We start from the raw sequence: 17,155 nt of genomic DNA on the forward strand, positions 1-17,155 counted from the left end.
GACATGCGGACCCGCACCCCCACCTGCTCTGCCCGAACTGTTTAGGTGCCACGTCCCTGCAAAGAGTGTCCAGGAGCTCTAGCCCAGGAGGGCAAGGCTTACCTGGGGTTGATGCCCGGCACCTTCTCAGTATTAGAGGCCCCAGCTCTGCTCTTGAAGGCGTCCCTCTCTACCCTCTTGCCCCTCCGTGAAGGAGCCGAATCAGAGATGGTATAGCCTCGGGGCCGCAGGCCACTGGGGGAGCGGGGGCAGCCAGAAGGCAAGGGGCTCTCAGGCTGAGCAGGGCCCTGGCCTTGGCTCTCTTCACCTGGGGCTGACCAGGCAGTGCCTTCCCCGTCTAGGAGCCCTGACTGTGACCGGGCCTTGGTTTCAGGACTCAGCCGGCCAATGTCAGCCTTGTCCCCAGGGTCCCCGAGGATGTCCTGCAGGGTCTGCAGTTCAGGTGAGGAGCTGGACTTGCTCAGGGGCTGTGAGGGCTGGAAAGAGAGGTCCACAGAGGGCCGGGCTCCCTCAGAGGAGATGGCCCGCTCGATGGGGATCCCTCCAGCAGCCAACTCCTCTCCCCGGAATGACTTCTCCTCCTGGCTGGAGGTTGAAGACGACTGGAAAGAACATATCCAGAGACCTTCGTCAGGAGGTGCCACTGAGCCCACCTGGGTCTACCTGGAGGTGAAGAGGCCCCACCTGTCCCCAGCCCAGGGCCAGAGAGCCGCCCAGCACCAAGCTGATGACTCCATCCCCCACAGGACAGCACCCACCTGTGCCCCACGCTGAGCAGAGGAGCCAAGAGCTCCGCAAACCAGAGGATGCCAGAGGATGCAAGCTACCCTTAGATGGACCAATGGGAAACCCCAGCATGTCCATGCAGGAGGGACTTGGAACCACCAGCCTTTTTGAGATGAGAAAGAGGGAGCAAAAGACCTGCCCACGTTCAGAACAAGCCAGTGCTGTTCCATAAAGCCTGGAGCGAAGGCCCTGCCCCTCTGCCTGACTCAGCCCCCACCTCTCGGTCCGCCCACCCCTCCTCCTCCTGCCAGTGGCAGTACCCACAGGGCCTCTGGGCTGGCTCTGGCTCCCAGCTGCACTCACCCTGCTGTAAGCTTCAGTGTGCTGACAGCGCTTGTCTGTGCCTAGTGTTGCCTCGAAGTCCTCTAACTCGGGGGGCTCCACTGGCAAATGAGCCTCGCCTGGACTTTCCTCCAGAACCACCGCCGAGTCTGGGAGGACACAGACGGGGCTGCTGGGTGATGGCCCGGCCCCCCGGGAGCTCACATGGCCTCAGAGGTACCAGCCTTTCTTTCCCCCACAAAAGGGCACAGCGGCTCCCCATACAGCCTCCCCTAAGGCTCTCCTTGCCTGTAGCTCTAAACCGCCCCCACCTATTGAGCCAGCTGGAGAAGGGGGCTCCGAGGGGCCTGGGCGTGAGCCCTGACACAGTGTCTTCTACACCAGCTCCCGGAGGTTGGGACGAGGGAGCATCTGGCTCCTCTAGTCCCCACCCGACCATCCCAGTGTCCACAGAAGCCACCTCTGCTCCTCAGCAAGGTAGACAGGTGAAGGGAGGACAGACCCCCACGAGGAAGGAGCCCCTGCCTGAGACCAGGCCTCAGCTCAGGAGCAGCAGCACACCCAGACCAGCCCCCGACAATGGGGCAGGAGGCCAGAGTTCCTCCCTGACTGGACCAAGGAGAAGACTGACATGGGAGAAGTCCCTGTGTGCAAACACGGACTTGGGAGCCCGTTCAGGAAAGTGGAGGCTCGCCTTCTGAGTCCAAGCCAAACCCGGAGCTGAGTGCACTAAGGAGACAGCACGACACCCCAAAGCAGCAGTTCCTATGCCAGCATGGGGGCAGGGGCGGGGTGAGAAGAAGCAACCGAGGGTTAGCGCAGCCCGCGCTTGCCCCGCACAAGGCCCCTGCACACGTGCAGTCTGTTAGCTGCCCACCAGAACCCGTCTGCACACCGCCCTTTCCTAACTTGCTCCTGCCAACACGTGGGGACCCAGGTGGGCTGGAGTGCCACGCAGGTCAAACTCTCCCTGCCAGGGCCTGGGGGCAACGGGCCAGAGACTGGTCTGCAGGGCCCTCGACCAGCGCATGATGAAAGACAGACACAGCCCAATGTGTGGGTTCACAAAGCCAATCAGACCATTAGAGGCCAGGGCCAAGTCAGCTTGGCTGAGCCCCAGGGCCAGGCTTGTCCCCAAAGAGCTGTCCCCTGTGGGCATCTGCAGCTCAGCTGCCCGATGTCACCTCCTCAGGCCTGGAGAAGGGGCTGGGAGGGCCCATCCGGCTTGGGAACAGAGCTCAGCCACAAAGGCGCGAGGCAGCGGGGTTCCCGCCGGGAAAGCAAAGGCATTCTGCACAGACGTCCTCATGCGAGTCAGGGCCCTGCTCCCGGAGGGCGATGAAAGGCTCAGACGGGATCATGGAGGGATGACCAGATGAGGGCGATGAAAACAGCATCTACGAGGCAGAGCACTGCTCTGCAGCAAACACCGCTTTCCTTATAGAGACGTATGAATACCTGCCCAGGAAATGCTCCTGTGCAGCTTTCCTTGGCAACTGGACTGGTACAGGGAGGAGAAAGAGGCCACTGCAAGGAAACCGTGAGCGGCCAGTCAGCAGAAGGAGAGACTACGGACAGGTCGAGCAGAGAGGGCAGCACCGCTAGTCCTGCACAGCCCCTGAGCCTGGAGAGAGAGAGGGGAAGGCCAGCAGCCGCCGGCCACCAGGGCACGTCGTGGCACACGCGGGGTCCCAGGTCTTCAAGCTGCCTGAGCGGACGTCTGGGGAGGGGAGCGTGTCCCTCCTCCTCACGAACAGAGGTCCTCAGCCTCTAAGTGCCATCTGTGGCCACAGGGACAGCCAGAGAGCGGCCTAGAAGGACCGCACCAACCCAGCCTGGCAGGGGCACGAGAGCGCGCAAGCAGACTCAGGCTGTGTGCTCGGCGCATCCAGATCCAAACCCAAGCAGACGTGCAGCCGCCTCCTGGAGTCCCGCACACAGGCACCCCGAGGAGGGTGCAGGGCAAAGGCTTCGCGTGGCTCTGCAACATCTACCCCGTGAGAGAGGCCAGCTGAGAGGGGCCTCAAGCCTGCCCCTCCACAGGGATTGCGTCTCCAAAGAAGAAGGTCCCTTCTGCAGGAGTGGGCCCTGCTCCCAAATGTCAGGGTCCAGAGCTCGGGCATCCTCCCACAGGCCAGCCTCCTCCCAATGCCCAAGGCTGGCAGTGCCAAGGAAGGCTCAGGTGCATCCCCACAGTGGGGGGACCACGCTGCCACGAGACAGTGTGTACCACGTGCCAGGGCCAGCACTCACCTGTGTTAGAACGTGGGGGTGGGGGAGGCTTGGCTGAGCCGGCTGCCGGCACCGACAGCGACTTGTACAGGGCTGTGTCGCGGCGCTCCTTGAAGCGCTCTGCGGCCATCAGGGCGTTGGACAGCTCCTGCAGAGGCATGTTGTTGATGTCCGAGGAGAAGGGGCTGAGCGGGTTCTCCAGGCTCATCAGCCAGCTGGTGTTCCCTGGGGAGGGCGGCAGCAACCCTCAGGTCTCAGGTCCAATGCATCCGACCAGCCACCCCCTCCTGACCCTCCCCGAGCAGTCCCTGGTGCACCATCCTCAAGGGCATGTGCCTGGGGCCTGCAGAGCTCCTTGTGCTCAACCAGGACGTGATGGCAAGGAGGGAACCAGGCTCCACTCAAGGCACACCCCTGGCCTTGGCCTGATGCTCCCACCTCCAGGTCCCCTAGGCCCCATGATCGAGGGGCCCTCAGCTCACAGCACTCTGTTGCCCCAGGTCAGCTCCCGCACACAGGCCAGGCTTGCGGCCACACTGGGGGCCACAGAGGCATCTCAAAGCAGCAGACTCCTCCCCACAAAGGCACCTGGGCAGAGCACAGCTAGGGAGGCTTCTGGGCTCTGTCCCCCTGCCCACAAGGCCCAGGGCCCATGCTTTGACTCAACCCTTCTCACTGAGCATCCTCACATCCTGAGCGTCTCACCTGACCCCGACTGCCTCGTCCTGCCCTGCCTGGGCCTTCTCACCTGGCCTCCTGCCTCCGCCTTGCCCTCTCCCCGACAGGAACCAGGTGGACTGGGCTAAAACACACACGAGGAACCTCTTCTGCTCCCCCAACGGCCTCACAGCCAGGCACTCGGGCCTCCATAGGCCAGCACCCGGTTCCTCTCCTTTTAGCACTTAGCCACCACTCATCCCACAACACCCGATGTGCCTCCCAAGCCCTGGTCCTTGGGTTAAGTTCTTCCTTTTGCCTGAAATATCCATTACGGGCTAAGTTGTGTCCCCCCAAATTCACACATTGAAGCCCTAGTCCCCCAGGACCTCAGAATGTGACTGTATTTGGAGATGGTGTCTTTAAAGAGGTGATTACGGTAAAATAAGGTCATTAGAGTGGGCCCTAATCCAATATGACTGGTGTCTTCATAGAAGTGATTAGGACATAAAAGCAAAGGGAGGACCATGTGCGGACACAGGGAGGAGACGGCCGTCTACACACCAAGGACAGAAGACTCAGAGGAAACCAGCCCTGCTGACACCCTGGCCTCAGACTTCCAGCCTCCAGGATGGGGAGGGAATATATTTGCGTGGTTTAAACCACCGGATCTGTGTTGCTTTGTCGTGGCGGCCTGAGCAGACAGGTGCAGGCCCTCTCCCCACTTAGCCACCTGGATCTCCCTGCCACCATTCACCTCTGGGGAATTAGCTCAAAAGTCACCTCCCAAATGCTCCTGTGGCCCACTCTGCTCGCCACTTGCTCCTGTGTGTCCAGAGCCCTTATGGGAACCTGTCCCACACTTACTATGTGGCGACAGAGGCCCAGGCCAGCTGAGCACAGGGCCGCCCCCTCCGTCAGTACCTGTGGGCCTCCGGACCAAGATCTCGGCCCAGCCCTGGGTCAGCAGGGGAACATAGGCTGCCAGGTTTGTCTTTTCCTTCTGCGCTGGGAGCTGGGTGCCAGCTGAGGCTTTCTCAGGCTTGCTGGCTGGTACAGTCTGTGGTCCTGGAGAAGTGAGGCCACCTGGGAAGTGGGAGGCTGGAGTGTCCAGGGCACCAACACGAAGGCCGTGGCCCCCTAAGGAGGAGGAGGGTGGGAGAGCTAGTGATCACCACCTGCTCAGTGCAAAGCCACCAACACAGACCTGGCTGCTCCACCCAGGGCCCAGCTGGTCAAGAAGCCCCAGGCCAGTGCCCCGAGGCAGCTCAGCCCTCCCTGGGCATGGCCCTCATGGACAAAGGGCAGCAGGAAGGGGCCCCAGCACCCGCCCCACAGTCAGCCCATGGCTCATTCCCACTGCAGCAGAGAAAATCTCCAGGGGTGAGCTGGGCTGAAGGCCAGCGCTGCTGAGGGCTTGTAGGAAACATCGGCCCCGAGAACAGATCCTCAGCAGCAAGGGGGACCTCACGCCACAGCTGTGCAGAAGGTGCACCCCCGACACCCTGTGATGAGAGAGCTCAAAGAGACAGCACCTCAGTTATCCAGGAACTGGGCTAGCCCTGAAGCCAACCACCTCATCCCTCAGCTCCCAGGGGCCTTCCTGAGCACAGGAACCCACAGAGGCACGTGTGAGGGAGGCAGGGTAGGGCAGAGGCTCACCAGACATGGAGCGGACCCGGTCCCGGGCCCCACGGCACACCTGCTGCCCAGCCTGGGACTCCAGCTTGGCTGGCGCCTCCTTTGTCTGTCTCACATGCACACTTGGGTCAGAGCTGAAGACAGAAGGGCCCACATAGAGCATGACCAAGGTGCCCCATGGGCTCCAGGGCAGCACAGCACTGTCCCAGACAGGCCTGGGCTCACGACAGCCACTGTGGAGTCTGGGCAGGCAGGGGATGGAAGCTGTAGTCACCTCAACTCTGGTCCACCTTGCAGCTCTCCTGAGTCCAGGCCCAGCAGTGATCGGGTCCCAGTCCCCACGCTCGTTGTCACAGTGACAAGCTTGTTCCCAACCAGCCAGGTTTTGGTCCTGCCACCAGCCAGGAGGAACTCTCCCACGGGGGACCTGAAAGCACAGGACCGTCGGCCAACATCTTGCCCGGTGAGGGCTCTGGATAGGCGTCTTGGCTTCCAAAGGCCCTGACCACAGCATGCAGTGGGCCCTCAGCCCCAGAGGAGCAGGGGCCTCAGGTGTGCAGAGCTGCCCGGCTGGGGGCCGGCCTGCAGGAAGGAGCCCTGCACACTGCTCCTGCTGCCACTGCTCTGACCAAGTACAGTCACAGAAGAAAAGCTGGGCCCTGTGCTTCCTGCCCTTCCCTGGCCCGGCCCTGGAGCTTGGCCCGCACCTCTTGGGGACCGCCGTGAAGTTAGAGAACACGTATCTGGCCATCATGTCCAGACACGTTTCTGTGAGCTCCAAGTGGAGATTTTTCAAGTTGTCATCAGCCTGGGCCATCGAGTTCTCATCTGCAGACCCCAAGCTGGCGCTCGTGAGGGATGTCTGGATCCTGCTGGAGGGAGGGGACACGGAGAGGTCAGGGCACCGGCCGGGGACGAGTCATCTACCACCGAGGGCCAAAGCTCGAGGCATGCATGTGCTGAGAGGGCTGCCCTCAGAAAGACCCCGCCACGGTGTGCGGCCAGTCGACCACAGCTTGGCAAACTGAGTGGACACACCATCCCAGAGAGAGGAGGGGCGGGGGCTCAGAGAGAGACCTAAGCCTGCTTGTCAGAGTAGAGGCTAAGGAGACAAGAGAGACGGGACAGCCCTCACCAAAGCACAGAAGAGTTAGGGGATGACTTCGTGGCAGAACAGTTTAGTCATGCAGAGACACAAAGACCATGGGACACACGCAAAAAGATTGCATTCTGCCCACAGGGCCAGCTCCCGTCAAGGACAGGGAGGGTCTGGGCTTCGTGTATGGCTCTTCAATGTCACCCTCGGGACCCCTGGGCTCCACACGCACCCCAGCGACCAAGAGGGGCAAGTTTAATTCTGACACAAGTTTAACGGCCCCTCTGCCATCTTTTGCTCATAATAAAGAATGTGCTAGAAAAGAACTGAGAAGGAAGCCTCACTGACCACCCCCCTCCCCCCGCCAAATCCCACTCAGCAGAGGCCAGTCCGAGGCTGGAGCCCAAGCCACACCAGCGAGGAGGTGAGTCACCAAGCTGTGCGACGCCGAAGCCTGAAGGGGCTTCCAGGGGAGGAGACAGGTACCCCCTGCTCAGTGCAGCCTGGCCTGGTCAGCACAAAGTAGTGACCCGAGAGTCCATACCTGCATCTGGACACATCAGGGAGAAGTGACTAGGGCCACACCGCTCAGAGTCAAGGCCTCCCCAGCCTGGCTCCTCGCAGGCTGGTCCCGGCACCACTGCCCTCCACAAAAGCCCCCTTTCCCTTTCAGTTACAACAGAAAGCAAACCTCTTCTAGAAGAAAGCTCAAGAAGAAAGTCCACTCAAGAGGATACAAAAAGCCAAACCCTAGAGCGATCCCACCCAACCTGCGTGGGTGCTGCTTTAACATGCAAAGGCCCTGGCCTCCAGGGACAGGCCTGCAGGTGGCTGCCACCGAATGCCCGACTTCCTCAGAGCGGCCACCCTGGTTCAGGCTCCCAGGCTGGCCTTTGAGGACACTGTGCAGCCAGCCCGGGCTCATACGAGGCTTGGGGACAGAATGCAACCTTTCCACCCCTCACTGCCAGGCTCCCCTAGACCAAGGGCTCAGCAGGACAGGCCCCTGTGGCCCAAGGGCTGCCACTCGGGCTTTCCTCCAGCTCCAGCCAGGGAGGGCATGGGCAGGCGACGAGGTCATGCAAGCAGCCCCATGCACCGCCACCCGGGTGTTCCCGCCTGGCAGCGCCACTTCACGGGCCAAGCTCCAGGGTCTGAGCCCCCCGCCCAACAAAGCCCACTACCTGCGGACCACATGTTCAGACACACTGATGCTGCGGCACCGGAAGGCATCGGCTGCAGAGCTCTCCTTGAATTCTTTCACAGGTGGAGAGTTATTCAAGCCTTGTTTGGGGGGTCTGGCTATCCTCAAACTACCAGGTGAGGAAAGGAAGGCCCAAGCCCCAGAGAGCCCAGCTCCCGGGAGGGGAGAACAAGCCATTGGAGGGATGAGGAGGAAGGGTCACAGGCCACAGGGTCAGGATGGAGAGCCCGCGGGTGAGATGAACAAAAAACCATGCCAGAGGCCAGTTAGCAGGGGAAGAAACAGAAAACAAAAACGCATGAAAATACAGCTTGTAAACATGACCAAGAAAAAGTAAGGTTTCACGCATGATACCAAAACAAAGACCATTAGTGCAAATTAAACGTGTGTGGATCGCGCCACACGGCAGATTCCAGGCTGTGCTGACCAGGCGTCCCGCCCACCCCACAGAAGGCCAGCACCACCAGCTCAGGGACCAGGAGGCCCTGAGGCCCTGAAGGTCTTTGTTCAAAGCGGCCAGTTCTTAGCTCGAAGCCCCTGGTCCCCAGCCACCAGGGGCTTGAGAGAACATCTTTTGATTTTAGGTCACACTGACCCGGTCATTCTGGAAAATGCCGTATTCCCACCTAGGGAAGAGCCAAAAAAGCTTGGGCAGGAAGGGAGGGGACAGGAAGGCAGGCAGCCATTCAAATGAAATGCAAACAATAACACAAGGCCTAGCACTGCTCTTTTTCAGATTTGGCAAAAGCGGCTGTGATGGTAAGGAAGAGCGTGCCCTCTGTTTAGCGATGGGCCGGGGAGTGAGCTCTAGAGGAAGGGGCAACTCTGGCCCGAGGCTGGGCTAACCACAGAGGCCAAGGGCCATGTGGGGAAGGCATCTGCAGGCCCTGGGGCTCCTCCTCATCCAGGCCAGGTGTTTGGCTTCTCAGGAGTCACAGCTGCCCCGATACCCTCTGCTCATTCAGTGGAGTCAGACCCAGACCCAGACACCCTACAGCTGGCACTCTGACCCCCAACTCAGTGCATGTGCACTCGCCACCCAGGCAGGCCAGGACTGGCCACGACCCAGCCCACAGGCTCCATGACGCTACAGGCCACAGTAGCCTGCTTGGTGAGGAGCAGCGCTGGGCTCTCCAGCCAAGTGTAGGGCATTAGCAGCCTGCATAGGCTCTGCCTCGCAACCCCAAGGCATCTTGGTGCTCAGCATGACCTGCATGGGGGCATGCCCTCAGCCACGGCCCGTTTCCACTAACTAGCCTAGGAGCAGGTCAGCCCCAGGCCCTGTATGCATCATGCTGGTCACAGGTCAGAGCCCACAGACCTGCCCCCCACACTCTGACACCAGACGTGCCCACGGCAGGCCCCGCACCTCTTGGGCCTCTCGTTGAGACTGGTGCTCCGTGCTCTGAAGCTGTCCTTCTCAGGGGTGTCATCAAAAGACAGGAGGACATTGGAGCGCAGGCCCTGGCAGAGTGGAGTAGACCTGAGCCAAGGCCAAGGGGGACAAGCCCTCGAGTCCCCCGCATGCTTCTTCCCTCGGCACCTGTCAGCCCCACTCAGGTAGACGGAGCCTGGGACAAGCTGCAGGCCCAGGACAAAGGCTGCAGCTCCTGCCCCCACATGCCACAGCAAGTCCTGTCCCAGCGGGCCAGGCTCAGGAGAGGCCCTGGGCTCTGCGAGCATAGCACCAATGACACCCCACCTCCCTCCCCAGCCCCTCTCCCTGCTCCCCACCAACAGCCAACGGCAAGGCAGGTCCCAGCCCTCACAGGGGATGCAGCCTCCACTAGCTTACCTTAGTGATATAAGGAACAAAATCTTTCCGGAAGGGCAGGCGGCACCTAATGAACCACATGGCTATGACGTGGTGGGCCAGGCACACGATGTACTGGTTAAACCTGTGATGAGAAGAAAAGTGCTGGAGTTCCATCCTGGCACATGAGGGAAATGTGCCAGGAGCTGGACATTCAAATCAAAGTTCTAGAACAGGCCACAGGTCGATTCTAGGGCACAGAGGCCTCAGGCTGGCCTGGGCCATGACAGGAAAGGCAGGACCTCCCAGGGGACACGTGGGCAGCACTTACTTGGAGGGATTGGTATACGGCAGGGAGATGGCGAATACACTCGCATACTGCTCTGCTGCGAAGTTCCTGTAGAGGTGAGGCAGCCTGGCCAGAGCTGCGACACAAGGAGATAGCCAGTAAGGGAGCCGAGGCTAGCTCAGCCAACAGAGGCCCACAGCCGTGGCAGGGGCTGCTGTCGCCAGGGTCCTGGGCTGCGTTTCTGAAATCCAGTGCAGCCACCCTGACCCAAGAGGGCTGCAAAGGAGTGAAAGTTGCAGCCCACCCAAACATGACCTTCCTCTGACCCTTGGCCTCAGCTCTCTATTCCAAGGGCTGGCAAACTATGGTCCCCAGTGCAAATCCAGCTGGTGGCCTGCATCTGTATGACTCACAAGCTAAGAATGATTTTTATATTTTCAAAAAGAAGAGTATGCAGCAGTACATGGCCCTTCACAGAAGTGCTGGCCCTGCTCTGCTCCTGTTGTTCACACACCTGAGGGCCTGCTGAGGGCCAGACACACACTACGGTACTGGGAATGGAGGGGCAAGCAAGGCACCCTGAGCTCCTGGAAGTCACAATCTAAGGGGTGAGTCAGCAGAGCCCCTCTAAATTGTGGTGTGTGTGTTGAGGGGATAAACAGGAGGCTGTGAGAACTAGGCTGAGTGTAGGGACTGACGTCAGCTGACGGGAGGATTCTGTGCCATTTAAACTGACACTGAGAGGGGCTGGCCCCATGGCTTAGCGGTTAAGTGTGCACGCTCCGCTGCTGGCGGCCCGGGTTTGGATCCCGGGCGCGCACCCACGTACCGCTTCTCCGGCCATGCTGAGGCCGCGTCCCACATACAGCAACTAGAAGGCTGCGCAACTATGACATACAACTATCTACTGTGGCTTTGGGGGGAAAAAAATTTTTTTAAAAATAACAAAAGAAATAAACTGACACTGAGAGGGGCCAGCCCCGTGGCTTAGCGGTTAAGTGCGCGCACTCCGCTGCTGGCAGCCCGGGTTCGGATCCCGGGCGCGCACCGACACACCACTTCTCCGGCCATGCTGAGGCTGCGTCTCACATACAGCAACTAGAAGGGTGTGCAGCTATGACATACAACTATCTACTGGGGCTTTGGGGGAAATAAATAAATAAATAAATAAAAAATTTAAACTGACACTGAGGAAAGAAACCAGCCACTCAAAGGCCAGAAAGGAAAGCATTCAAGGCACAGGGGCAGGAGGTGCAAAGGCCCTGAGGCAGCAGAGGGTAGCACATCCCACGTGCCCCGTGGAGGATAGTGCGCCTACATGCAGCCAGAGAGGTACCAAGGTGAAGTAAGTCAGCAGTTATTTTGGGCAAGGCACAGCTCCAAACTCAAGGGTACACCCCACACTCACATACACACACACACGCTTGCACATATAAATACACACACAGAGAGCCCTGGACACTTACTTGACAGGAACTCGAGCAGTGGAATGGCCATGCTGGCTGTGGCCGAGATGTGCGTGAGCTTCACGACCAGGACAGGCAGTGCCTTGATGATGATGTCAGGCATCTCCACGCTGCAGATGGCTAGGGCGACCACGCACTGGCTGGCGCAGCGGTAGATGAGGCCTTGCTCCAGGCAGTACACCATCTCCCGCTGTAGGACAGCCCCGAGGCCTTAGACCCTACCCACTGAGGCCACGCCCCCTGCACCACCCGCAGACAACCGTTCTGGTGAGCCAAGCCTCATCTCCCTTCACCCCAGTCTAGAATGTTCTACAGAGGAGAAGGCCAAGGCTTAGGAAGGTGAAGTGCCTGGTCCCAGGTCCCTGAGGGCCTAAGTGGCAGTGCCACCGGCAGCTGACCCCACCTGAGCCAACTGGACAGCACAGCTGCTCCAGTCAGGTGCTTCCTGACACCTCCCCACTGGCCAACACCGGCAGGGCCCTGGCTCCCAGCCCACCCTGGAGCCAGGACATGCTGGGCCCATCACTCCCACGGTTCTGGGACCCCCAGAACCCCAGGTTGGCGTATTACAAGGGGAGACTCTGCCTGACACAGCAAGGCCACCAGGCCCAGACTGACCCTGGGCAGCGTCCTCTGTGAAGATGGCGCAGCTGTGCCCAGCAGGAGACAAGTGCTGGCTCAGGCCCCAGCCCCAGGGCAAACTGCCTGGTAGCTCAAGGCCCCATGGATAATTTTAATTTCCTGCAGCTGGCTTCAACTCTCAGAAACACTTCAGGGCTCAAGGGTTCTTGGGAAAACTTGAGCCCAGCAGGGCCAGCTGCACCTGTGAGACACGGCCAAGCCACACAGAAGGGGCTGGAGCTCACCCTCTCCCCAGGAGTCGGGGTGGGGAGCTGGGCAGGGAGGGAAGGGGATGGGGAGTTGAGTGTGAGCACCCGACAGTGCTGTGATCAGGAGCGCAGAGCCAGGCCTCAGACAGGCCCCTCTCCTTGTAGGCTGTGACCTTGAGCAGGCGACCCGACCTAAGACTTCAGTGCCCTCATCGAAGAAGGCAGAGTGACAAAGAGAGGTGCCGGAATGTAAAGGAGATGGTAAACATGAAGGCCTGGCACGGGCCTCGCCTAGCAGCGCGCAATAAAGGAGACAGCACTGCTTTTTGCATCTGATGATAGACGTGGAGGGAGATGGAAGTTGGGGGCAGGGGGCCTTGGCCCAGCTGCCCTGCCTCTCAAAACGGGCCCACTCCGCTGAGCAGCCTGGCCACCTGTCTAAAGCTGTAGCAAGAACAAGCCAGGCAGTGCTCCTCAGAAAAAAAAGATGCTGCTGTGTGTGTGTGGAAGCCGGGGGTACATTCAAGTGCTGCACTAAGCCCACACCCCCTAGAAGAGAACTCAGGAGTGCCAGTGGATTCAGATGTCTGCCCAGGCTGGGCCAGCCGGCAGGGGTCCGGCAGCCACATGCGGAAGCAAAGCCAGCTCTCCTCACCCTGGCCCAGCAGCCACCCAAGTTATGAGGAAAACGTTGGGCCCATTTGGCTGAAGCAAACATCCTGTGGACCAGGCTTCAAATGCCAGGCACCACAGAGCTCAACCGTCCTCTCCCATCTGATACCTGTCTCGTTTTGTCCAGGTAGTTATGGTAAGAGATCAGCGCTGTCAGCACGGGAACCACGGCCAAATGCAGGTCAGTTCTGGAGAACCCTTCTGGGGTGCCTCGGAGCCGCTCAAGGGTCTTGGGACCTGAAAGCTAATGACCAAGGCCCAAACGTGAGGCCCTGCCCAGTGGCTGGGTCAACTGCTGGGTGGTCAGAGGGTGCTAAGGTGGCCCCAGGTACTAGGCCCAGCAGGACGAGGGGTCAAGAGCCCAGGGGGTTCCTACTTCCTTTTCTAACCAAGGGCCTACCTTTTCAGAGAAGTCGGGGGGCACCTACCCTGATATGCTAGGGAGAGAGACAGGAGATGTGATGCACATATCACAGGAGCCCCAGTGAGGACAAGAAGGGAGAGGAGACAGCACGCTTAGTACTGCGAGTTCAAGCTCTTCACTGGGACACCCGATTTCCTGCCCCATAAGCTGGGAATGGAAGGACAGGGGTCCCAGAGGCACGCTCTGCAGTCCAGACAGGGCGGCATCTTAAAGAAATGGCCTCTCATGTTTTACCAGTTTGCCTCCCAGGGCGTCGCAGTCCTTGGGAGAGGGAAGAACTATGCTGCGGCCTCTCCCATAACACCAGACCCCCAGACCCCTATGAACAACACAGGAAGTGGCAGCACAGGGCCCGACGCGGAAGGCATTACCATGGAGCAGAGGGCGGAAGATAGCTGGTCGACGCTGCACGGAGAGGTGAAAATGAGGACCTTATAGCGCAGCGACTCGGGCAGCTTGCTGAGCACGAGCTTCAGCACCTTCCAGTCGGGCTCCTGCAGGAAGAGGGGTTGGTCAGGGGGAGGCCAGGGCTGTCTGGAGCCTGGAGAGGGAAGTCGGAGTTGCCGAGTCTGAAACTCTGAGTGAAGGTGGAGCTGGGAGCCTGGGGACACCCTCTCCTGTCTTCTGCACAAGCCTTGGCCCTCTGTGCACGCAACCTGCAGGAGCAGATGCCGCTCGGAGCAAGTCACCATTGGACGATGGCAGCTGCCCTCCAACCGCCTGGCTGAGTGGGAGGCCCAGCGCGGAGCTGACACCACCTCTCTCCTCTTAGCTGGATCTGGACCTTCCTCACACCCAGCTCCATCTCCCCACTCTCCCAACGGTGACCCAGGGACTGCTTGCCTAGGGCACTGTACCCAAGGGGCCCTGACGGATGCCCACCCAGAGCACAATGAAGATGTAGCAGGAAAAAAACTATCATACTAGCTCAGAGGGAAAAGCAGCAGTATTCCTCAACAATCCATGAACTCAGACACCTGCCACAAGACCAAAGTGGACCCAGAGCTGCAGCAACAAAGACGACACGGTTGTGGCCCCACCAAAACTTCCCTGGTGAGCCCTCCCAACTTCCATTAGGGGCGACCACTGCCTGTAAGCTGCACCAATGGCCACAGGTCCCAAAAGCCTTTCCCCAGATCCCACCTGTGACACGGAGGCCTTGAGACTCTCACAGGACATCTCCAGTGGTCTGCTTTAGTGCCAACGTCTGGCACCCCCAGGGAACCTGGTCCTGCCTCTCCATCCAGCCCTGCTCCCCCGCCCATGGCCCTCAGGAGCTCCCCTGGCCCATTCCAGGCTGCACAGCCCTGCCCCGCAGCACACTGCTGACCAGTTCTCCTCTTTCTGGCCCTCGTCGAAGAACAGGCCTAAACTTTCCCACCTCCAGATCCTGGCCCCAGCTACATCTCCTGCCAGTGGAACTGCACCTACCCTACTCCCAGGCTTGCTTATACTCTTGCCACTGGAATCTTCCCCCGTTTAAAGACCAACCTCACCTGCCCCTCCAGGTGCCCCCAATTAGATGTGACTGCACCCCGTTTCAGTCCCACAGAGCCCATCTACGCCTTCTTCTGAGGCAGGCCTTGTTCTGTGATTCCAGTTATTTGTCTATACATCTTAGCCTTGTACCAAAACGCTCTACCGGAGGCAGGAACGTCTCCTCCGCTCCACGCCTGGCTCCACATGATGTGCTGCACACAGCAAGCGCTCAACACATGGTGACAGAACTACAGGGAACCTGAGGGCAAACAACCTGAAAACAAGCAACAAACCTCCCAAGGTCACTAACAGAAGGGAAGGAACCATGTCCTCTAGGCAGCACCCATCGCTGCTCAGTCTGACCTAATGCAGCTCGAGGGCCCAGTCATCTCACCTGCTTCAAACACTGCAGCAGGACTCGGAAGAGCAGAGAGTAGGGCAGAGAGCCGGGCCGTGCAGCGGGGCCTGCAGGCACTGGGCCGGGCGGCCCAGTGGAAGGTGAGAGGGGCCCACCAGCCTTCTTCTCAGAGCCTCTCTCGGGCTCCCTGTGGAAGGAAGTCAAGTGGGAGAAGCACTGAGCCTGAAGCCCCTGCCCTACAGGGTCAGAACAGACATGGAAGTCCAGCCCTGACCCCGGACTACCACCGGGATCCCTCTGGGACTGTCCCTCAGACACACTACCACCTCTAGGCAGAGAGCAGGTAGCTCCACCCACTCGCCCATGAATCTAATGCCCCAGAACCGGGGGAAACAAGGCTGACAGTGGCACTGGGGAAAGACCCCGTCCCACACGTACATGTAGTCACAGAGGCAGTAGGGGCTGAACCTCACAACCCCGTCCTTGTTGGGCAGGCCAAGGCGGTGCAACGAGTCGGCCCGCAGCAACAGCAGGAAGTCGAAGGCCTGCAGAGAGCAGAAGGCACAATACACAGCACATGAACATGTGTGGCCCGTCCACTCAGACCCACACGTCTCTCAGAAAAGGCTGCTTCTGCTAACAGCAAACACGCCCCAACTTCACTACACAGACAACGGTGCCAGATGGAGAGGTGTGGGTGTTCACAGCCTTCTCCTGCAGAGCACACAGAGGCTGTGACATCCCACAGCAACCGGACAATGCTGTGGCCTCTCCTACCAGGGGCAGCTGGGCCCGCCCCGAGGATAGAGGAGATAGACACCTCGCCCGCTGGCTGGGCAGCACCACATGGCCCCAAGTGCCAGAAAGCAGAGCTCTGCTCAGCACACTGTCACCTCTTCCAACGAATGACAGGTCACATAACCGGGCTCCCCAAATGACAGAGGGATGCCCCATTGGGCAGATGCTCTGGGAGGGATCAGGGCTTCCATCCCAGTGACCTCTGCTCAGCCTGGTGACAGCATCCACAGTGGACTCAAAGCAGTTTGTCCTGCCCGGCCCCACTCAGCCCTCCCCACCCAGCCCACCCTGCCCAGGACTGCCTACAATCCTCTGCTGTAGGTTGCTGACAGACACTGTAGTACCAGGAGCAATGGGGCCACGTGCCACCCTGTAAGTCAGCGCAATACCCTTTCTCTGCCCCATACCAGGCCACTGTGTGACTCAAACTGACATGCTGCAGAGGCACGTGGACGGCAGGCAAAGGAAAGGACCACAGGTCCTGGGGAGGCTGCAGCCACAGCTGGTACAAAGGAGGAAACAGTCTACTGAAGACCTCTTCCAGGGCCACCTGCCACCTCTCCAGCCTGTGGTCACTGCATCTGCCAAGACTGAGGCAGCTGCTAGGCACCCCAGGGAATCCATCCATGGCCAGCCCTGAGGTGCAGTGGGGCTCCGCCACAGCCACTGACCGCTCGCCTGGCCCCATCATACCTGAAGTCGGATGCTGCTGGCGATGGGCAGGGTGTAGTTGTGCTTGTAGTGGAGATGGATGTGGCTGACAAGCATCTCGTACACGCGCATGGCATGGCTGGCAGGCAAGGCGTACAGCTTGGTCTGCAGAGAGAGCATGCTGGTCACTGCAAGGGCAGGAGGCTGCAATGTAGCTGCCGGGAGCTGGCACTCTGGTGCCCGGGAGGAGAGGAACTAGGACAGCATCTACCATTCTTTAAAACACAAACCCTTCAAGCCACCAATTCCATCCCAGGGCTTCATCCCACGGATACTCCCACATGCATGCACCCTCGGTAATGGCAAAAAAACAGAAATCACCACATGTTCATGTCATCGATAGAGAATCAATGAAAAGATAAGGAAAATCTGTCCAAGGGCGCACATTGCAGCAACGCATGAAACGTGTGCTCAAAGAACGCATCATGAGGCGAAGTGGAATAAACCAGGGGCAGAGCAAGGCACGAGGTGCTCTGT

The 17,155-nt window shown here is 59.7% G+C and overlaps 1 protein-coding gene across 14 annotated transcripts in view; it reads right to left on the reverse strand.

Annotated features, from left to right (window-relative positions):
• Positions 1 to 17,155, reverse strand: part of TSC2 (TSC complex subunit 2) — a 38,917-nt gene that overhangs the window by 4,298 nt on the left and 17,464 nt on the right. For 4 of the 14 annotated variants that reach the window (XM_058570319.1, XM_058570318.1, XM_058570314.1 and 1 more), the window contains 18 exons: positions 16,661 to 16,783; positions 15,608 to 15,714; positions 15,206 to 15,356; positions 13,704 to 13,826; positions 13,018 to 13,152; positions 11,407 to 11,596; positions 9,983 to 10,076; positions 9,694 to 9,796; positions 9,268 to 9,362; positions 7,879 to 8,007; positions 6,306 to 6,470; positions 5,873 to 6,025; positions 5,620 to 5,732; positions 4,882 to 5,097; positions 3,322 to 3,525; positions 2,527 to 2,595; positions 1,090 to 1,217; positions 103 to 602 (listed from right to left, as the gene is read on the reverse strand). In XM_058570319.1, coding sequence (XP_058426302.1) covers positions 103 to 602; positions 1,090 to 1,217; positions 2,527 to 2,595; positions 3,322 to 3,525; positions 4,882 to 5,097; positions 5,620 to 5,732; positions 5,873 to 6,025; positions 6,306 to 6,470; positions 7,879 to 8,007; positions 9,268 to 9,362; positions 9,694 to 9,796; positions 9,983 to 10,076; positions 11,407 to 11,596; positions 13,018 to 13,152; positions 13,704 to 13,826; positions 15,206 to 15,356; positions 15,608 to 15,714; positions 16,661 to 16,783 — 2,798 coding nt within the window. The remainder of the gene's footprint in view (positions 1 to 102; positions 603 to 1,089; positions 1,218 to 2,526; positions 2,596 to 3,321; positions 3,526 to 4,881; positions 5,098 to 5,619; positions 5,733 to 5,872; positions 6,026 to 6,305; positions 6,471 to 7,878; positions 8,008 to 9,267; positions 9,363 to 9,693; positions 9,797 to 9,982; positions 10,077 to 11,406; positions 11,597 to 13,017; positions 13,153 to 13,703; positions 13,827 to 15,205; positions 15,357 to 15,607; positions 15,715 to 16,660; positions 16,784 to 17,155) is intronic. The other 10 variants (XM_058570322.1, XM_058570316.1, XM_058570326.1 and 7 more) reach the window with 7 other exon arrangements.

Source organism: Diceros bicornis, chromosome 26, assembly GCF_020826845.1.
Source record: "Diceros bicornis minor isolate mBicDic1 chromosome 26, mDicBic1.mat.cur, whole genome shotgun sequence".
NCBI classification, from domain to species: domain Eukaryota; kingdom Metazoa; phylum Chordata; class Mammalia; order Perissodactyla; family Rhinocerotidae; genus Diceros; species Diceros bicornis.